Source organism: Protopterus annectens, chromosome 8.part1, assembly GCF_019279795.1.
Source record: "Protopterus annectens isolate FY-2018-M chromosome 8.part1, PAN1.0, whole genome shotgun sequence".
NCBI classification, from domain to species: Eukaryota; Metazoa; Chordata; order Ceratodontiformes; family Protopteridae; genus Protopterus; species Protopterus annectens.
The window spans coordinates 407657090-407680525 of NC_056742.1; the positions used below are offsets into that span (position 1 = coordinate 407657090).

A 23436-nucleotide genomic window follows, 5' to 3' on the forward strand; every position below is an offset into this window, starting at 1 on the left:
TCAAGGATCCTGATGCAGTCAGTGATGGGGTTATATCAAAGCTCCTGATGCACTCAGTGATGTGGTTATATCAAGAATCCTGACAAAGCCAGTGATGAGGTTATATCAAGGATTGTGACAAAGCTAGTGATAAGGTTATATGAAGGATCCTAGCAAAGCCAGTAATATGGTTATATCAAGGATATTGACACACCCAGTGATGGGGTTTTATCAAGGATCCTGATGCAGCCAGTGATGGGGTTGTATCAAGAATCCTGACACATCCAGTGATGGGGTTATATCAAGGACCTTGACACATCTATTGATGGGGTTTTGTCAAGGATCCTGACACACCCACTGATGGGGTTATATCAAGGATCCTGACACACCCAGTGATGAGGTTATATCAAGGATCCTAACAAAGCCAGTAATGGGGTTTTAGCAAGGATCCTGACACACACAGTGATGAGCTTATATCAAGGATCCAGAAACACCCAGAGATGGGGTTATATCAAGGATCCTGACACACCCAGTGATGGTGTTATAACAAGGATCCTAACACACCCAGTGATGGGGTTATATCAAGGATCCTGTTGCACTCAGTGATGGGGTTATATCAAGGATTCTGACAAAGCCAGTGATGGGTTTATATCAAGGATCCTGGTGCAGTCAGGGATGGGGTCATATCAAGGATCTTGATGGACTAAGTGATGGGGTTTTATCAAGGATCCTGACAAAGCCAGTGATGAGGTTATATGAAGGATTGGGACAAAGCCAGTGATGAGGTTATATCAAGGATCCTAACAAAGCCAGTAACTAGGTTATATCAAGGATCCTGACACACCCAGTGATGGGGTTTTATCAAGGATCCTGACACACCCAGTGATGGAGTTATATCAAGGATCCTGACACACCTAGTGATGGGGTTATATCAAGGATCCTGACACAAGCAGTGATGAGGTTATATCAAGGATCCTGACACACCCAGTGATGAGGTTATATCAAGGATCATTATAGACCCAGTGATGGGGTTATATCAAGGATCCTGATGCACCCAGTGATGGGGTTTTATCAAGGATCCTGACACACCTTGTGATAGGGTTATATCAAGGATCCTGGCACACACAGTGATGGGGTTATATTAAGGATCCTGACAAAGCCAGTAATGAGGTTATATTAAGGATCCTGATGCACCCAGTGATGTTGTTATATCAGGGATCCTGATGCACCCAGTGATAGGGTTATATCAAGGATCCTGACACACCCAGTGATGGGGTTATATCAAGGATCTTGACACACCCAGTGATGGGGTTATATCAAAGATCCTGATGCACCCAGTCATGGGATTATATCAAGGATATTGACAAAGCCAGTGTTGGGTTTATATCCAAGACTCTGAATAAGCCCATGATAGGGTTATATCAAGCATTCTGAGAAAGTCAGTGATGGGGTTATATCATGGATCCTGACAAAGCCAGTGATGAGGTTATATCAAGCATTCTGAGAAAGCCAGTGACAGGTTTATATCAAGGACCCTGACAAAGCCCATGATAGGGTTATATCAAGCATTCTGAGAAAGTCAGTGATGGGGTTATATCATGGATCCTGACAAAGCCAGTGGTGGGGTTATATCAAGCATTCTGAGAAAGCCAGTGATGGGATCATATCAAGGATCCTGACACACCCAGTGATGGGGTTATATCAAGGATTGTGACAAAGTCAGTGATGGGGTTATATCCTGGATCCTGACATACCCAGTGGTAGGTGCTTGGAGAATAAATTATTTATATAAAGTAAATGGATACTGCCAGGGATGGATGTGTGCAGGATAATGTATTTACAGAAAGGAACGAGACACTACCAAAGATAGGTGTCTGCAGAGTAACAGGGATTATATAAAGGAACTTAACACTGTAATTGATGGATGTGAGTGGGCTAATGGGATTATATAAAGAAATGTGACACAGCCAGTGATGGGTATGTGTAGGGTAATGCATGTCATATTAAAGAACCAAATAATGTAATTTATGAGTGTGTGGAGGAGAATGGGAATTGCATAAAAAATCTAACATGCCAGTGAAATGTGTAGAGGTTGATGAGGAATATGTAAAGGAACCGGACGCATACAGACAGGGGTTGTGGAAGATAATAGGAATTATATAAAGAAATCTAACATGCCAGTGAAATGTGTAGAGTGAATGATGAATATGTAAAGGAACCTTACACACCCGGGGTGGGTGGGTGTGCAGGATAATGTGAATTACATAACATGCCAGTGAAATGTGTAGAGTGAATGATGAATATGTAAAGGAACCTTACACACCCGGGGTGGGTGGGTGTGGAGAATAATGTGAATTACATAAAGGAATCTAAAGTACAGTTGTGTACACTTACCATAAATGTAGATGTTCGAGTGTATTCACTGTTGCAGTCATTACATTTGGGTAATTTGCTGGCAGGTTGCCCTCAGTCGGCCTGAATAACAAAGTCTTGGGTCCTGCGTCGGTTGCTGTCTCCTCTTCCATGACGTCAGGGGTATAAAACATGCAGCCAACACCATTTTAATCAGTTTTTCTTGTCCCAGATGTCAGGTGCCCCCCAAATGGGGAGCAAAAATATATATAAATAAACTAAATATATAAATGAACCTTAGAAACATAAAATTTATCTACAACTAAAAGCAAATACACCACAAAGGCTTTTGAGTATAGTGAAGGAAAGAAAAGGTATAGAATGGGAGATGGCGGGTGGGTAACCTGGACAGCAACAGTGAATACACTCGAACATCTACATTTATGGTAAGTGTACACAACTGTACTATGTTCTTCATGTTTCACTGTTGCAGTCATTACATTTGGGTAGAATCCCAAAGCTATGGATGGGAGGATGGAACTAAACAGCATTAGGAGCAGCTGTAAGGCCCTGCAGGACTGAAGTGGCAAAGCCTGCCCTGGATTTAGAGAAGAGAGGTAAATGATAATGCTTTGTTAACGTATGAACAAAGCTCCAAGTAGCAGCTTCTATTATGTCTTTGGTTGGGACCCCTCTCAGAAAAGCTGCTGAAGTAGAGGCAGCCCTGGTGGAATGGGATCTGATCCCCTTGGGCACAGGTTTACCATGGTGCAAATATCAGAAACGAATGCAGTGGCTTATCCATTTAGAAATAGTCTGCTTTGATATAGCCTTCCCCTCTGACCCTGCAGCAAATGCTACCAGTAGTTGCTCAGACTTTCTTAGAGATTTTGTCCTGTTTAAGTAGAATCTTAGTTGTCTGTGTACATCCAATGAATGCAGAATCTGCTCCCCCTTGTTCTGCGGATTTGGGAAAAATGTTGGCAGGTGAATAGTCTGGTTAAGAGACACACTGGATACCACCTTAGGCATAAAAGGAGGACTGGTCCTGAGGGCCACCCTGTCCGGGTAAAATATAATGAAAGGCTCCAATGCCATGAGAGCCTGTAGTTCTGAAACCCTTCTTGCTGAAGTGACTGCCAAAAGAAAAGCTGTCTTCCAAGATAGAAATTTTATATCCACAGTAGCTGCTGGTTCAAAAGGAGGCAGGGTGAGTTTTTCCAGCACAAAATTGAGGTCCCATGCAGGAGTTGGTGTTCTCCTGGGAGGCCATAAATTTTTGGCCCCTCTGAGATACTGTTTAAGCAGTGGATGAGAAAAGAGGGGAGGCTCTGTGTTGTAATGAGCCGAGATGGCAGAGGCATGGATTTTTATTGAAGAAAAAGATAGGCCCTTGTCAAGCATCTCAGTTAAGTATTGTAAAATCTGAGGAATATTGGGCTTTGCTGTGTCTATTCCTTGTGCTTGGTTCCAAGCACAGAATCTCTTCCATTTATCAGCATAAGATTTTCTAGTACTAGGCCTTCTGGCTTCCAAAATGACATCCATCACAGGTTTACTGAGAGATGTGGTTTGAATAATTAGTTGATTAGCCATGCTGCAAGATTCAGAGTTTGGAGCTGAGTGGGCAAAATTTGATAGTTCTGCTGAGACAGTAGGTGAAGTGTTTGAGGCAAGTACCACAGAGGAAGGTATGACATATTCCTTAGAAGAGGGTACCAGTGCTGGTGAGGCCAGTCCGAAGCAATTAGGATAATTTTTGGTTTTTCCTGTCTGACTTCTAGTAAGACCCTGGAGAGTAGAGGCAGATGGGGAAAGGCATAGGTTTTTCCAGCTGAAAGATAGAGCATCCACTTTCCATGCTTTTTTGTGAGGAGTTCTTGTGCAGAATTTGTCCAACTGCTAGTTTTGGGGAGAGGCAAGTAGATCTATGTCTGGGCTCCCCCATTTCTGTGTTAACATGCTGAAGATTTGTGGATCCAGTTTCCATTTGTGCAGGTCCATACGATTTCTGCTTAGGTCATCTGCCAGAGTATTTTGCTTTCCTGGCAGGAATTGAGCTTGAAGATGTATTTGGTAAGTCAAGGCTGTGTTCCACAAGGCCATGGCTAGTCTGCAAAGGGGGTAGGAATGTGTACCCCCCTGCTTGTTGATGTACCACATAACTGTGGTGCTGTCCGTCTTTATCAGTAGTTGTCCTGGATGAAATAAGTCCTTGAAGGCTGTCAGAGCATTCTGAACAGCTAGCATTTCTTTCTGGTTGATATGCAGATGCATTTGGTTTGGGCTCCATTTGCCCTGAATGCATCTCCCTGCCAGGTGGGCCCCCCAAGCATAGTATGATGCGTCTGTAGTTAGGGTTTGGGTGGCAGGGGGTAGAGTGAATGACAGACCCTTGTTTTGGTAACATGTCTCTGCCCACCAAAGAAACTCCTGTTGTAGGCAGGGAATGAGAGGAATCATTGTTTCCAGGCTGTGACAATATTGACTCCATAAACTTTTTAGGTACCATTGAAGTTTCCTCATATGCAGTCTCGCATATGGAATTAGTAGAATGCAGGATGCCATGAACCCCAAAGCCTGCAGAATTTGTCTTACAGATAACTGTGTTTTTGTTGCCATTTGTTTAAAGTATGTTGTCAATTGCCTTTGTTTGTCTGGCGTGAGGTAAGCCATCTGGGCAGTTGTATTCAAGCTTGCACTCAGGAATGTAATTAGTTGAGAGGGTACCAGTTGTGATTTCTTTTCATTTATGGTGTACCCTAGGCATGCTAGAAGTCTTTTTACAAATGCCAGATGTTGAAGAAGAGTGTCCTTGTCCTCTGCTTGAATGAGACAATCGTCCAGATAAGGATACATTTGAATATTTCTTTGTCTGCAGAATGCAATTACTGGTGCCAGGCACTTTGTAAAGACCCTGGGCGCAGTAGATAAGCCAAAGGGCAGTGCAGAGAATTGGTAATGCAAAAAACCTGCTTTGAAGCAGAGGTATCTTCTGCATGATTCCCTTATTGGGATATGCAGGTATGCCTCTTTTAAGTCTAGAGTTACTAAACAAGCATTCTTACCCAGCATAGGCAGTAGCTGTTGTAAAGTCAGCATTTTGAATTTTGGAATGTCCAGGAACGTGTTCAGAATCGATAAGTCCAGTATTGGACACCATGAATTGTCTTTTCTGGGTACGAGGAAAAATCTTGAATAAAATCCTTGTCCTTTTTCCTTTTCTGGTACCGGTTGAATAGCCCCCATTATCCATGAGGGACATGACTTGTTTCTGGGTCTCTGCCCACTGGTTTTGTGGCAGATCCGGCCATTCATTTGGAATTGGCAAAGTATGGAAATGAAATCTGTACCCCCTGGGATACTATGTTTAATACCCACTTGTCCTGGGTAATTAATTGCCAATTTTGAGCATGAAGTTCTAATTTCTCCCCCAAGGGGGCTGCCAAAAGATAAGTGCTTGGAGATGGTAGAGGAAAGTCATTGAGACTGCTTACTGTAGGGTTGTGCTTTGTTTCCTCCAGATCTGGAGGTGGAGGCACCCCATTGCTTTGACCTGTAAGAACCCTGTGATTGATATCTGGAGCCTTTTGAGTGCCTGGGTTTGCCCTGAGTGGCTCTGTTGGACACAGGAAAGGACCAATTTTTAGTAGGCCAGTGCCTACTGAACCTGGCTGACTGCATTTGCAAGAAATCTTTTACAGTTTGCATAGATTTAGCTTTGTCTTCCATTTTCTTTAAAACCTCTTCTGCCTTATTACCAAACAGAGCATCATGCTGCAAAAGGGCATCCAACAATTTAGCTTTAACATGATCAGGCAGATTTTTGCTCCTTGACCCAGGCATGCCTTCTAATCACAGATCCAGTAACGGCGGCCCTACAAGAGGCCTCCAAGGAATCAAAACCACTTTGCAAAGTATGCTTTCCAACCTGTTTTGCTGAATGCAATAAATCCTGTAACTCTTTATTTTCCACACAATCAGAAATCAACATAATTTTCTGTTTCAGTAAGCCCATAACATGTTGTTGATATTTAAGCATATGAAACTGGCAGTTTAAAGCCCTGATTGCCAAGGTTGCAGACATATAAACCTTCTTATCCCATCTATCCAGCACCCTGGAATCTCTATCAGAAGGGGTAGGATCTTTGGCTGTAGAAGCCTTAACACCCGTGGGACCCTGAGAAATAGTCTCAGGATCAGCAGCTGGATTTTTGAAAATAAATTTGTGGGAGTCAGGAACCCTGTAATAACCTGTCTGGCTTACTAAGAGCCAGAGGCAGGGAATCGGGGAGCCATGCTTGATTCCGAGAACAAATCATCAACAATGTCTAATACAGGAGGTATTGCCAAAGGCCTATGCTGAGGAAGAAGTAGGAAATCCCTAAGCCTCTTTTTTGATTCAGAGAAGTCCTGACTCTCCCAGTGAAAATGATCCCTTAAAGTATGCAAAGTCTCTCCAAAAGAGTAATCCTCAGGAGGAGATGCAGATAGGATGGATTCCACTGCATCAGAATCCTCATAGGGTGGAAAAGAAAATTCATGATCAGAAGAGGAATCAGAAGAAATGGAAACCTGATGTGAAGATTCATAATCAGTGCCTTGCCTAGGCCTCTTAGCAGGGGGGGGGGGGGGTTGGGAACCCCTGATCAAGGTAATTAAATCCTCAGCCATTTTGATCACCTGTTTTTTAGGCATAGGGGCCTGAGCACGTGGCTCATGCGTCAGATTTTTAGACATAGAAGTTGTTTTTGACCTTGGTTTTGTTGCTGGCATCGGTTTAATGTAAAAGTGTTGAGGCATGAAAACACCCTCAGAAGCCGGTGCCTGCTCAGCGGCTCCAGACCCATCCAAGGGAGAGACATCCGTGGGTTCAATACTTTGCAAATCTCGCAGCATACCGGACTCCGAATGGGTCTCGGTAGAGTCCTGGGACTCAAAAGTAGTGGGTATCAGGGGCTGCAAAAGCTCCTCACTGAGTACTGGCGAACTGGCGACTGGCTTAGGAGAAGCTTCGTAGTCGGTTTCGGACCTCGACAGTCTGTCTCTCTCTTTTTCCTTGCGTTTTTTGTGAACTCCGGTAGTCAGATTGCTAACTGACGACATTTCAGAGTAGTTAAATCGTGAACCAATATATTTAGAAACAAAAATATACCGACGCTTAATAGTGCGTTGGTTAAACTTAGCACAAAACTGACAGCAAGGCACATTGTGATCAGGGCCTAGGCAAGGAATACAGTACAAATGAAAATCGTTATGAGGTATTTGCTTCCCACAAGTAATGCAATTATTAACTTTTACTGACATCGGTAAGGAGCAAGAAAAAGTTTCCCCAATGGGGTACTTAGCTTTAGTTTGAAGACTTCAGTTCTGAAACTCGAATATGAAAATTTCAGGAGCCGGCTGACCGGCACTTGCGAACTGCTTCTGCTTCAGACACCACGTGGCAAGAAAGACTAATTAAAATGGCATTGACTGCATGTTTTATACCCCTGACGACCTGACGTCATGGAAGAGGAGACAGCAACCGACGCAGGACCCAAGACTTTGTTATTCAGGCCGACTGAGGGAAACCTGCCAGCAGATTACCCAAATGTAATGACTGCAACAGTGAAACACGAAGAACATCATGCCAGTGAAATGTGTAGAGTGAATGATGAATATGTAAAGGAACCTTACACACCCCGGGTGGGTGTGGAGGATAATGTGAATTACATAAAGAAATCTAACATGCCAGTGAAATGTGTAGAGTGAATGATGAATATTTAAAAGAAGCTTACACACCCGAATTGGGTGGGTGTGGAGGATAATGTGAATTACATAAAGATATCTAACATGCCAGTGAAATGTGTAGAGTGAATGATGAATATTTAAAAGAAGCTTACACACCCGAATTGGGTGGGTGTGGAGGATAATGTGAATTACATAAAGATATCTAACATGCCAGTGAAATGTGTAGAGTGAATGATGAATATGTAAAGGAACCTTACACACCCGGGGGTGGGGGGTGTGGAGGACAATGGGAATTACATAAGGAAATCTAGGGTCTATATTAGAACATCGAAAGTTTAATGGTTCGAATCACTAAAGGTCAACCTTTAATGATCAAACCATTAAAATTTCGAATGTTCAGAACAAATAAATAAAAAAAAAAAGAAAATCTAAAGGGTGTAGGCAGGGGGGCAAGCCCCCCTGTGCACCCCACACCCCCCGCTACTTAAATATACCAACTCCGAGACCGCACTACATTGAAGTAAACAGAAATCTCCCCTTATGGAGATTTCTGTTTACCCGTTCAGTGTTCTGCACTTTCGCTATTCTCGTGTCGACATTGTCAGCTTTCGAGAATATAATAGGTAACCAGAAATCTAACATGCCAGTGAAACGTGTAAAGGGTAATGAGGATATGTAAAGGAACTGGACACACCTGAGGGGAAGACAGGATTAAGATCCTGTTAAAGTACTATTTCCTAGGGCTCAGGGTTTGTTTCACTCAGTCAGCCTCCCTTACCTAGTGCGTAGTACTGAGCAAGTCACTTAACCAGACAGCATTTCCAAGCTGAGTATGAAAAGGGTCCAGGGAGATCAGTGCTCTGTTCTACTATATATTACATATTTTAATTATTCTGCCAGGGATGGGTGCATAGAAAGTATTGGTGATTATACAAAAGTACCTGACATCAAGCGGGATGGATGCATGGAAGGTAATGGGTCATATAAAGGGACCTGATTAAAATTATAAGAAAAACCTGACACCAAGACTTGCATTAAGAATAGATGAATTAGATGGCCACTAAGAGTCTGATTTTGAAGAGAGTATTGATTTAATGTTTATTTTAATTTAATTTAATTATTTGTGTGAGTGTGAGCATATTAATTTTGCCATGGCCTGCATCTGTGCTGCTCCCTGCTGTGCAGCCTTTAGGAGTATTCCTGCCTCCCACCTTCAGTTTTTGGTGATGCCCTAATGAGTGTGCCTGTACCTCCAACACTTGTCTTACATTCCTGAGAATGATGATTTGGCACTGATTTGATATGTGAACTTGTTGGTAACGTCAGTAACAGGGCACTTTAGTTAGTTTGGTTTCTGTCAGTGTTCCTGGGGGTTCTTCTACTAATTCATGCCGTTGACCCCTTTGAGGTCTAATAGCACTTGGTAGAAAAGTACTTTCATTAAACATGACCACTGCATTGTAAAAGCACTTCACAAAGAATGCCTCACACAAACTGGGGAAGTGTGAGAAGCAAAACAGGGACACATTGTTACAGTTCATAAGAGAAAGCTAATATTTTGCTGCAACTTATAAATGTGAATAAACTACTTCCTCTGTGAATGCATTTAATACATGGTGAATAGTACAACTGATGAATACAGCATAACAGTTTCATAAGGAAATTAATGAATTTCTGACAGCACACAGTAAGGTTTTATCTATCACAAACCCCCTATTGTAATCTCTGCTATACAGAACAGGCTACAGAAATGGGACCAGTAATGGAGGACATATTAAGATAATTTAAATGCATTTGATACAGCAGAATATACCTATTCCTGAGGAGAAAGTATGCAGAACGTAATAGGATGGACTGATAAACAGGTTAAAAAGCAAGAAAATTAAAATAGAAACATGTATGTGCACATAGCCACAAGCTGGTGCTGGACAGCAATACACAAAAGGCTTGGGTCCTACAACCTATGTTGGTTGTTTGGCTTGGTCAAGGTAGACGGTCCAGAAAGCAACAAGCCACTGACGGTAGAAGATGGTGATGGTCTAAGGTCCATCTAATTTGTTCTTAACTCTTCTGCTATATTTAGAGATGGTGAGAATGTGAAAATATGTTTAAAATACTATGAAAGCACTGGGATCAGCCTGGACTAAAAAAAAAGGCTTACAACCCCCTCCAGAAATGCTGCTGTTAATAATAAATTGCTGATATGAGCAAAGTTTTAGAAGTAAGTAATGAACTAAAACCAGACCTAATGTAAGGCACCTAGAGTAAACTGTATCTATAATAAGTAGCACAATCACTATAACGAATAGTGGACAGTCAACATAATTAGTGGACGGTCACTATAATGAGTAGTACGTACAACATATACATCAACATATAAGTGGAGGGTGAAAGGAGCAATACAAGACAAGGTGTGACGTGTTTTAGAAAGGAAGGGTAGGCTTCTAATTTAAGGACAGGGAGTCTGCATTATTACTATAATTTCTAGCTATACCTTATTGAAGAATGGTGAGACATTGCAGTATTTTAGTGTGTTTCTTTTTTTTTTTACATATAATTTTTTCTCTACTCCTTGCTGTACTAAATACCTCCCAAAGACAGTAAATATACTTAATTATTTTTATTAGATTCCTACCCATTGTGTGAAGAAGACGTGCCTGACAAATATCACTGTAGAAAAAAAGTGATTGATGCATTCAGGATTTCCCCCTTCTCACAGGTTCAGCAAACTCGCATTTAATTATATTAATCCAAAGGGGAAATTAGGGCTTGACATCACAGAAAAAACAGCTGGTCCCAAAAGGAAAATCAATTGCTTTGCTTTCTATTGATGCACTTTTCAAACAATTGACTTTACATATACCAGTATGTATCAGTCTTTATCAGATGTATCTTGTTTGGACAGTACTATGCAAAATCACATTAAAAGTCTTTCGGCTTTTCCCAGTTAGGGTCACCACAGCGGAACTCCGGTCCGCTAATGATTAGCGGTGGATTTTTATGGTGCTGAGTTGCCAGCCTGATGCCCAACCTTCAAAGAAGGCACACCCATTCATGCACGCACCTACCTGCATGTCTTTAGACGTCACTCGACCATGGGGAGGACATGCAGACTCCACACAGAAGGCGTTCCAGTCAAGAATCGAAGAGGAGAACCTCTTGCTGTGAGGCAACAACACTAACCGCTTCACCATCACGGCCACACTATGCAAAATCACATTACATATCCGAAAACAATTCTGTTAAGCATATCTGCAGTTATCCATGGCAAGAACACATATAAACAAAACATTTAAAACAAATAATAACAAAAGCTGTAAAGTACTTGAACTCTCCTAAAACAGAAGAGAACAAATAAAAATATATCACAGTTTTAAACTAAACATATAGCAAAATATAGAAAGTGTGAGGCTTGTGTAGTTTTCTTTGGAGATAGTTTTTATTTACCTGCATTCTTCCAAGAGCACCAGTGCTTTCCATTCTGCTAGCAACATTGACGGTGTTTCCCCAAATATCATACTGAGGTTTTTTGGCACCAATAACACCAGCTACTACTGGTCCATAATTCATTCCTAGGAAAAAGAACAACAACAACAACAACATAAATTCATATGACTTTGAAAAAGAAAATGGTTTCAGTAATGTATACATAGTAAGGAGTAAGATGTGGCGAAGTATATTCTGGAACTCTGTTGTCTAGAAAAATGTTTACTAATTATGTTTCTGGAACATGAAAAAAAATGGACTAACAGAAAAGGTGTGTGATACCAGAAAATAGGTCATTGCCAGACTGGTGATCTATTTAAATGGCCATCAACAACTGAAGCTACCCACAAAACACTGAAAAATATGCAGGCAAGTCAGGCAATGGTGCCACTCCAGGTTTATTTTTGTGAAAGGATTATGATTAGGTCACCGATCATAACCATGTTATAATGCATGAAGCACTGCAATTACACTTCAGTATCAGAGAAAAATAAACTTGTAATGTACTTCTATAGAGTGAAACCCAATGAGAACAGCACTTAGGGGGTGTGTAATGATTGTTACACCCCCCCCCCAAGCACTGTTATAACTATGTCTTCTGCTAGGGATTGTCCTTGCCTCTCATCTGTCCCAGAATACTCCTCCTCACTAAGGATTACAGTCAGTCAAATATGACAGACATACAGTTACACTTTTTTATTATTCAGAAAATGCATATTAATGCAAAACCTGCTGTTTCATTAACTTCTTTAATGAATTAGAACATTTAAAAACTGTCCACGATGTTCTTCCTTTAACTCTACCCCCACCCATTCTTAAGGAAATAGGCTGATTGATCTGCTGCTGTCTTATGACAGTACTCACGAAACACTTTATCAGTACAACAAAGAATTATGATCAGGTCTCTGATCATAACCTCTATTGGGTGTTCTAAACATGGACGCCAAGATTTGCCTCAAGAGCATACCTCTCAACCTCTTAGTGCAAGAAATCTGGACAAAGCCTGACATAATGGGGGGACAAAGCCCAAAAGTAGGGATAGGTTTTAAATATTGCTCTTATAAACTTAATTTATCGATCAGCCTTTCCAGAACTTTCATGCAGTGTGATAGGAGCTTGATACCTTTGTGTGCCCAGAGTTGTGAATGTCCTTTTTGTTCTTGAACTCTGGCACAAAAAAGATGCTTATTCTCTGGTCATCTGAGATATGCTTTTCTCTCCATACTGCTACGAGTACGCTCAGGAACCATTTCTTCCCAATCTCCCCCAACATATTTATCATATCTGTTGTGGCCTCATTTGAGCCTAGTGCTTTCCCCGACTTAATTTTCATTAGTGCTGTTCTTACTTCTCTTGTGGTGAGCTTCTCTTCTTCTTTCGTCATAGGCTGTGTCTGGGGCAGTATAGCTTCTGTGTGTTTTTCTTTATTCTGAAGCTGCTGGAAGTACTCATTCTGTCTGCCTCTGATAAACTGTGGACTGGTGAGCGGGTTGTTACTGGCATCCATTATGAAGGGTGTTTGACTGTCTTCTTTATCTTTTTCTCTTTGCCTTGCAACCTGCTATAGATTATTTGTGTCATCTACTGAGTCACTTTCCAGAAGCTGCTAGAGTGCATCTGATGCCCTTTTCTTTGCTATTGCAACTCCTCTCTTAACCTTTTTGTTAGCCAACCAATATTCCTTCATAGAATGGTCTGTCTTTTTTTATCTCCCACTTTTTCCTGCACTTCTGAACTCCATCACCAGCTTTCCTTATGTATCTGATTTCCATACCTGGCTCAGCCGCATATCTGTCCTGTAGTCCTCACACATGCTGTTTTGAGGTGCTGCCATTCTTCTTCAGCTAAACCTGTTTCCTCTTCTTCTTAAAGTCCTGAGTAATTCCTTTAACTGTTCTGCTTTCTCTCCAGTCAACGTCCAAGTCTTCGGCTTGGTCTCTGTGACCTTAGAGCATTCTCTGAGCACTGCTTGCAGATGATTGTTACAACCAGAGGTTGACTTTGCAATCATTGATTCTAACCCAGTGCCCTTTCCTTACTAGGAGGAAGTTTACCTGAGTTGCATGTTGGCCACTCTTGTATATGATCTTGCGACTGTCTCTCTTGCTGAACCATGTGTTGGTCACCATCAAGCCATTTACCAGACAGAAGTCTAGAATGGCCTCTCCTTTATTCCTGTTGCCCCTCCCATATGGACCTAAGCATCCTCACATCCTGTTCTGTCTACCCAATATGTGCATTCGCGTCACCCATTATCAACATCAGTTCATGTTGCCCTGCTTTCTCTAGTAGGTCTTGCAAATTCTGCCTGAATGCACACTCTTCCTCATTATCACAACCCTGTTGTGGGGCATAAGCTGAGACCAAGAACAGTTCCCTGTCCTTACATTGGAATTTGATAACCATGAGTCTCTCACCAGTTCTGATGACATCCCTCACTGCTTTTTGAAGTCCCTCCTACACCATTTCTAGCTTGTCCTCCTCCTGAATAGTAGACTCTGGATCCCGAGCCAACTGGCTTTGCTGCACTGCCCTTTCATCTTATCTCCTGGATACATAGGATGTTCAGCCTCCGCCTTTGCATGATGTCATCCACTTCCAAGCTGCATCCTGTCAGTGAACTGACATGCAGTGTAGCAATTCTTAGCTCATGTTTGCCAGATTGATTGGCTTTGTGCTCAGTTTTTGCTCAACAGAGCTATACCAGGTAAACCAATTTGGGCAATAGGACACTGGCCGGCCAGTATCTTACTGACCCAGGACTGCTGAGCTTTATGGTGGGCACACACTGACTACAAGGAGCACATACTCCCTCCCACTTTTAGCATGGATCTCTGGTCTAGTTTCCTCAAATCTCTTCCCCCGAAAGGCACCATCTACACAATCTGTGCTGCTGCCCACAACTCCATTCTTGGGTGAGTTTGAGATGGAAACACTCAGTATGCTTTTGGCAGGCGAAAGGAACCCCATAGAAACACAGAAAGAACAGGAAAACTCTATACTGGTATTGGCCGAAGGTCAGGATTGAACCTTGTACCTTGTGCATGGGAGGCAAAGACCTTAATCATTATGCTAGCTGGTTTGCTTCCCAGTAAATAATGCATTCATAAGCAGAAGCCACCACCAGATATAATGTGTGAAAGCCACTTTGTCTCCTTTCTCAGGAAATGCTTCCCATTTACAAGAGTGATTAAACTGTCTGGTTATCCCCACATAGTTCTAATTAGCAGCATCTGCTGCAGTTCTATATGAGTTGCCAGCACGACAAGTTAACAGCAGAACTGGCTTACAAGTGAATCACAAGATGATTACTTTTTCAACTAAGCGCTCAATCAGCTGTGGTATCACACTCTTCAAAAGTGCACCAACTGAAAGTGATTATTCTCAATGTGGGGGAGGCGGGGATGGGTCAACCGACTGACTTCACTATCAGCTAATTCATAAGCTGTCAGAGCTACACTGAGATAATCCCTGTCCCAACCAAGCATCATACTCACTTTTGTTATTAGCTTGGATGATAACACTGTCAAAGAGATTATGCTTTGCAGGTTGAGGAGAGTTGTGTTTATACTTATAACTGGTAAAGTATTTAAGCCTAGCGTTTCAGATTAATTATGAAGCAAAGGAAAGATCAGATTATGCAGAATGCTAGAGACTTCCATGGCAAGGAAAATAATCGTAAAACTATTACAAATACATTAGAGGGGAGAGTAACTAAGCAGCTCACAAAGATGTGTGTGTGTACAGTGTATACCTCAACTGCACATCACATGGCAAGACTGATAAATGCCATTAAAAAAAGTAAGACTGACGTAATAAAAGGCAAGACATTTTAATGACAAAAAGTCTTCCAACCAAAAGACAAAAACTGCAGCATTAACACAAATGGAAGAGAAGATGGAGTAAATAGTCAATGATGCAATTCAAGAAAAAGTGAAAATAGGGAACTGGACAACGTGATATTAGGGGTACACATTAGTAATATAGCATCTGACTCGGCAATACCAGTTGTATGGGTGGGTGACACTATGGCATACCCAGACCAGTGTAAATTATGAACTTCAATGTGATATTATTCTGCCTGGACTAGTATTCTTACAACGACTGACAACTGAATGTACTGCCAAATTATCAGAACCAATTTAACAAATGATCATGTAACCAGCAACTTAAGCCACAAACACAGCCGTCAATAAAATTACTAAATAAATGGAAGCAGTGTTGGCAGTCAAAGGTAAAAGCAGAGTTAAAGATACTAATAAGCAATGACATCACCTGTGCTGTTTCAAATAGCATAATATGTGCATTCAGTATAAGTAAACTCCATAAACTGCACTGCTTAAAACAACAATGCAGTAATACTGCATAGCTCTTAATGAAGCACAGTCCTGTATCTAAGTGCTTTCACAAATATTCAATATAAAACAGATTTGCTAACACAGCTCGTAAGTACTGCTATATGATAACGCTGCAGTTTGAAATAATGCATTTAATAGCCTGGATTATGTAACAATAACTTTATTTAAATAATATGATTCCTTTAGCCTTTGGTTATATGACTGTTTACCTTTATTTGATTAATCAGAGAAAAAAAGCCTACAAAATCTATGAACACATATAACACACTTTTTAAAATGTCTTGCATAATATGTGCTGTTACTGCTTTTATGTACTCACCCATCCGGAGACGGAAATTATTGAAGGAATGTCGGTTAATACCATCTAGTTTACCAATTAATGCAATTCCGAATTCTACCATGATTCCAGTTTGCGCATGATATTTTTCACTGTCCTGTAACAAACACCCCAAATAAAGATTAAAGCCAGCATTCCAGGCAATTCATTATATTACAAATATAAATGTAGTATAAAGGTACTTCGCACTCACACAACTTTTCTGAAAAAGCTGTTGACTAATGCTGTTTAAAAGCTTCTACAATTTGTAGACTAAATATAGAAAAATGTAAACCTAGCGTGAAGTAAAAAGAACATAACTGTATTTTACTCAAAAATGCATGCAAGCAGTGAATTAATGATATCCAACTATATGCTCTCAACTTGAACATAATTATTCAAAATGTTTAAGTTTTGTAACACCTTATGATACCTTTGAAGTAAGCCATTTCCAGATAATTATAATCAATAGAATGGAAAAATATATGGAAAACTGTAAACATGCTGGTACAGTAAAAATATGCAAGGGAGGAATTACTAATAAAATGAACAGAGTGAATAAACTGACTACATAAATAGTTAATAAGGGCCTCCACAAAGTGTTAAATGTACAGCTATATAAGTGAAATGAAGTACAGCTGGAATGGTAGTCATAAGAACAGCCAATCTTTGAATGAAACTCTTGCACAGTAGTAGTATAAAAATGGGGTTCAGCTTAGTGATGATAGTCACTGTCACGTTGTCCAACCCTGTCTTAGGTCTTTCTGCATGACAGAAACGTGTAACACCTCACAAAAGTACTGTAACCCAGGTGCTTCCTTTAGTTCTAGACAGAAACGTAAGACTGTTGTAAGAAGTCAGTGTAAGAAACTGAAAAATTTGCTATACACAATTACAGCAGACAGACTATACATGCTTAGTGTATTTATACTCCCTGGAATACAAGCAAAAAGACAATGGGTGTGTCTGAGAATTACTGTAATAATCTCAGTTTTGAAGATCTCTTGTTAAAGGGACAATCCCGGAATCTAAAATTCTCGCTGAAAGAAACTGTCCTGATACCTCCCAGTTGTCACCACCCACTTATGATGTCATCATCAGCCCTATTCCCGGTTTCAGTTTACTTTTTGTAGGCCTATTTTCATTTCCTCTGGTCAATGCAATTAACAATATTCAGTTTCTGTCAAAGCTTTCAGTCCCCGATCACAGGGAAACAATAAGGTTAATACATTTTTGTGTGTGTTTGTAGTGGGGATGGTTAGGCACGACTCTCAGTGTTTGCTTTTTATGAACTCATTAAAAAAGTTATCTTAATTGTACAGCTCTTTATTTCCTTTATTTGGCATAGCAGAACTGCGATCAGTAGTCAAAACAGTACAGTTTACTGAATTCATACTAAATCTTAGCAGTCTCTTGACATATTCCCCTTACTCCATAGTAAAGCAATCTCAGAATTAGTATGTATAACTACTACAGGTTGCTGTACTGTACAGACCCCATTGTGACAGTAAGTTTTGGACTTCATTGCTTAAAATGAATCTATTACTTGTGTCACACACAGTTTTTACAGTAGGTCAGAAAACCATTACACTTGGGTGGGAGGTTGGCATAATGGTTAAGGTACAATATGACTTTAATGATAGACATAAGGCTACTGAAGGAAAAAACTTTTATAAAGACAATTCCAGGAATGTGCAAAGCTCCCTTAAAGACTCAATTGTTAACTTTGGTAAAAAGCTTAAAATGTTAAAGTCTTTGCAGTTGGATAACAACTACCTAAAAAAATGTCTGGACAGTGGCGTGGTCCCTATGGGGCTGCGTTTTTTCAAAATTCCGATGGGGATAGATATGAATGAAAACAATAAAAGGGAATGTAATAAGATGTTTGATGGGTTTGGTTTTAGTTTTATGAAGTTTATTATTGGATGCAATGACAACAGCATTTGTAAGTTACTGTCTGATATGGATAATCTCAATAATAGTATAACACAAGATGTCTTATTTGATGAATATGAAACGTTGTATGATGCACAATTCAACTGGGTATCAGGTGTTACAACTAAACAGTTTGAGAGAAAGTGCAGGAAACTTAATAGAGATTTAGAACAATATAAAAAAGGAGAGGTTTACAGATGGGAAAAGGACACAACCATCAAGACACATAAACCCTACGGTGGTTTTAATAACAGACCACAGGAGAGGACTTATGGTAGGGGGAAATACGCCCATAACAATTATAAAACCCAGGAAGGCCACCAACCCAGGGATGGGGGTAGATTTCACCATCGATTACCCAATCGTCAAGACAGCAATTTCAATAATTATGGGAACACTTTTTTAGATGGAGAGGAGAGCTGGGACGAATATTTTGCGAAACAGTTCAGACACAGAGGGGAATCTCCCCTAAGGGGAAGGGTAACCAAGTAACAGTTGGGTCTAGGTATAGAAATTTCAAACAGATTGTGAAGGTGGATGATGTGACTTATTCATATGAGAATTTTTTTATTTTCAACTTTACAGACATGAATCTTAAGAAAGAGCATTTTACCCTTTTCTCTAAGGGAATGAAATTCATTCCCAGTGTAAAATTTAATGTAGTTGACAATATAATAGATGTTAAGAAATATATTAGGAAACTTAATCTTAAAGTTATGTATGATGGAGTAGAGAGAAAGGATGATAATGATTTTCGGACTAGGAGCACTTATACTCCACCCTTAAACCCCATATTGGCAACCTTGGAGAAATCGATTACTGAGGATCTGTACAAGTATAGTATGCTGAAACATAAAGGTAGATACAACTTGACCAAGGAAGAATTAGAAGTGCTGAGGGAACTACAGCATAATAAAGATATTCGAATTATGAAACCGGACAAGGGGGGAGGGGTGGTTTTGTACCCCACCCAGCAATATAGGAACAAGATTAATGAGATATTATTGCAGTCCGGAAAGTACAGAGTATCCTCAGTGAATGAAGTCAACATTGGTTATCGCAAAATTGACCTGCACTTGGAAGATTTATTGATGGATGGCAGGATTGACAATAACCTATACAGTTTCCTTAAGGTGAAAAATCCCATTATAAGCACAATCGTAGGCATTCCCAAAGTCCATAAAGATCTTAGGGACCCCCCATTTAGACCAATCATCTCTGGGAGCCAGTCTAAAACTTTCCCTTTTGGCAAGGTCATTGACCAGTGGTTGAAACCCATTGTTAAGAAGATCCCACATTTGGTCATCGATTCTTGGGACTTTTTAGGGAGGTTGGTACCGGAATTAGCTGATGGGGTGAACTGGCTAGTGACATTTGATGTGGTGGACTTGTTTTCCAACATCCCTAGGGAAGATGGTTTGCAGAGATTACAAGAGAGTATTATGTGGTCCAACATAATCCCATGGGAAAAGACTTTACTTATAATGGGATTTATGGAATTGGTATTGGCACATAATTATATTTGGTATGAAGGTGAACATCATGTTCAGGTTAAAGGGGTGGCTATGGGGGCGGCATGCGCCCCCATTTATGCCAACCTGGTAGTATTCGACTGGGAAAAGGAATACATCCTTAATACCCATTGGAAACTATATCTTGCTGGGTATTTCCGGTACCTGGACGACATTTTTATATTATGGAAGGGGGACCTTGACCAACTGAATAAGTTTCATTTATATCTAAATTCATGTAGCGACCACTTGAAGTTTACTATGGCTAGACATCACGAGACAATATCCTATTTAGATGTACAAGTAAGTCTAAAGGAAGGCAAATTTAAGTCTAACATTTTCCGGAAGGAAACTTTCAGCAATTCCTACTTACATTATATGAGTAATCATCCCTGGGTGCAAAAAAGGAATATCATTAAGGGTCAATGCATTCGGTAGCCAGGATGACGTCTGAAAGGGAAGATGTTGAGGAAGAACTAGCCAAAATAGCCTGGTTCTTTAAGGAAAGGGGTACCCGATGGATATGATAGTTGACATAACTGGATATGTCCTTAAACAGTGGGGTACTAAATACAAACCGTTGATTGGGGTAGGTCTAGGCAACCACACCAAAGACGACGGAGTTAGTAGTGACCAAGAAGTATTAGCTGGTAATTATGGTATGGCATGTGTGTTGCAACACAACAACTTCAGTGGAGGAGTCAAGAATATTATTCACCATAATTGGAATGTACTAAGAGTGGATGACAAATTGTACAATATTTTGGGAGTAAAGCCCCATTTTGTACATAGACGGGGCAACAACATGAAGGGGTTGTTGGATAAGAAAGTTGCAAAATACAATGATTTAGAGGTCAAAACAGGTACCACCAGGTGTGGCACCTGTAATCAATGCAGATATATTGTATCAAATAAGGAAGTAGTGCTGTCTAACTATAATAATACCAGCATACAATATCAGAGAGGGAATTGTAGAACTACCAATCTAGTATACTTAGCCACCTGTAATGACTGCCCTTGTTTCTATGTAGGGATGACTACCCGTTGTTTGAGGAACAGGATTTACGATCACATGTATAGGGTAATGAAAAAAGATACCAACAATGCACTATCAAAGCATTTGATGGACAGCGTAACCTGTTCAGGGTTCAAGTTTGGAATATTAGAGGTAGCCAAAAGGAACATTAGGGGTGGGGATATAAAATTAAAAGTGAGAGAAAAAGAAATCTGGTGGCAAATTAGACTAAATGCATCTGTACATCCTGGAATAAATTAACAAATATCTATTAAGCCTTTATTGGAGGCTATGTGTAAATGATAATTGTTTTTAAAAAAATATTTTAGTACCTGTTGGTAGATATTTTACATGGATTTACATAGTATACATCAAGAGTTAATATGTTTTATTCAAAGTATGTACGATTTATAGAATAGTTAGACATTAGTCTTATATTGGGTATGAGCTGTACAACAGTTTATTTCTTGGATATGATTTTTAACCTGTATTATGTATTGTTGTAATTATTAGAATGAACTACTTTAGGCACTAGCACTTTAAATCCACTAACTATTTTAAGTAATTGGTACATCAGGTGATGCAAAGGAATGTATTTATATGAGATTGATTTGGTTATCTGGTTGTTCTGAAGAAGTCATTATTTGATGAAAGCGCTCAACTACAGTATTTTATTGTGTGGAATAAATATACTTTTTATCGGATGTTCTTGGTGCTGGTGCTTTGAGAGAACACTTTCCTCGGAACAGTTTGTGAGACTGCTTTTACTTATTTGTTGTGCACTGTTCCAGTATTCTTGCTTGTTATAATGGTTAAGGTGTTTACCTTACAGAAACAAGGTACAGGGTTTGATTTTCACACGGGGTAATTAGATAGGCCTAAAATGGCCCACAAAGGCAGTTAGCCTTGTACTTACTTATGAATCTTACTTGGCTGTATTTAGAGATCAAAAAACAAAACATGCAAAAAAGAAGACTGCTTCTACTACTGTTCAAAATTTGCATCATTCTGATGCGTTCGGCAGAGCAAGTGGCAGTCATGCATAGCATCATAGCACTTAGCTAGCTTTTGGAAATCTGCACCAAAAATATGAAATGAACAGAAAACTCAGCTGTTAGATATATACATTTAGACACTTACAAAAGTACACGTGCACTTCTGTTTGTTAGAATATATGTAGTAAAATATATACATTTAGATGCATGTACATTTCTGTTTGCTAGCATATGTACATTAAAGGGTTAAGCTTTTCTTATTTTGAAAAATAAATGCATGCTTTGGCATCCTACTGTGTGTGATACCAAAATGTTGTGTGCTTGGTACAAGCTTCAAGGAGAACTACAGATAAGAAGACCTCTCTGCCTCCTGGGAAACCCAGGTGCAGAAATAAACAACTCCCTACTGGCCAGAGACAGGACCAACTCCCTGAGTTTAAGACTGTCGCATAGTTCGCCTTGAAACAGAACACAAACAGACTGCATTACATCAGGCAAATTCCAATAGTAGTAACATCAACAGACTGCTTTCATGGACAGGATCCACATGGCACAAAAAGTGTATAAAAGACAGTGAAATTAAATGGTATTAGATCAGATTTTTTGTTAGATCTGGTATTTGTAGGAACACATTTGTTCTGAGGTAAACGGAGAATGGAAAGCTATCATCCATACTTGTACTGAAAGACTAAACCTGAGACATTAAAAGCTGTAAACTTTAACAGTATAGAACATGTCATCTGTTATAAAAATAATTTTATTAGTAACTGCGCATAAGTTAATACAGTGCTGAAAAAGTTAACAGCCTGCAAGGTTTAGTGCATTAATCGGACTTTGGTTTCTGCAAGCAGCAGCATCATTTTAAATAATTTTTCAGTGGAGAGCCTTGCCTGTATTTGAACACAGGGGGAGTGGTGCCTTGTATAGGGTCACACCAGTAAAGGCACAGTAACTAACATTTATGTATGTGATTGAGTCCTGAATAGGAGCACTTAAGTTTTCTGCAGTCTGCAGCAGTACAGTTTCCAGAAGCCTGGATACGGGGTGAGACTGCCATGCAGAAAGGTTGCAGTGCCATAAATTCTCCATGTTGGTGAATTCCCAGGTTTCGAATCTGCAACTGCCAGCTTCATTTCACCAGTTTTTCAAGTAACTACATAAGTTTTCCAACCATCTACAGTAAGCAGTTTGGCCACCTGTCTCCCTGTGGACTGGTAAGAAATCTTTCTGTATTACATGCAGTATGGATGCCGTTAGAAAGGGTAGTAACAAGTGTGAACAAAGCTTTATTCTTAATGTATCAGGAAGACCAGATAACATTTGAGACAGACAAAAGACTTGGTATAAAAAACATATTAGCAAATGTAAAACCTTATTAGGTCAAGTTGATAGCCAAGCATTATGCAAATGGATTACGTTTGACTGGTATCTTAAACAAAAACATGTGTGGTATGACAGTAAATGTTTATTGTGTGAATCATATGAAACTGCTTTCTGTGTAAACTGTAAAAAAAAGATCTTTTGATGTTATAGAACCAGAAGAGTGTAATAAGCTTACATTATATCCAGATGTTAAACAGTTATGTCCTGTCACCACATTTGAAATGTTAATTTCAGAGTTAAAACAGCAGTCAAATCAATTACTGACGGAATCTTCTGTAAATCTTATTACACCCTTTATAGAGTATGTACAAAAGTAGAATAAAGCCACTGCACAGCACAAAACAGATAAGGACAGGGACAAGTTTCATGGTAA

At 40.0% G+C, this 23436-nt stretch overlaps 1 protein-coding gene across 2 annotated transcripts in view; it reads right to left on the bottom strand.

Moving 5' to 3' along the window:
• ADCY7 (adenylate cyclase 7) overlaps positions 1-23436 on the bottom strand; it is a 2777509-nt gene that overhangs the window by 55169 nt on the left and 2698904 nt on the right. For both annotated transcript variants that reach the window (XM_044081980.1, XM_044081981.1), the window contains 2 exons: positions 16228-16342; positions 11512-11636 (listed from right to left, as the gene is read on the bottom strand). In XM_044081980.1, the coding sequence (XP_043937915.1) occupies positions 11512-11636; positions 16228-16342 (240 nt within the window). The remainder of the gene's footprint in view (positions 1-11511; positions 11637-16227; positions 16343-23436) is intronic.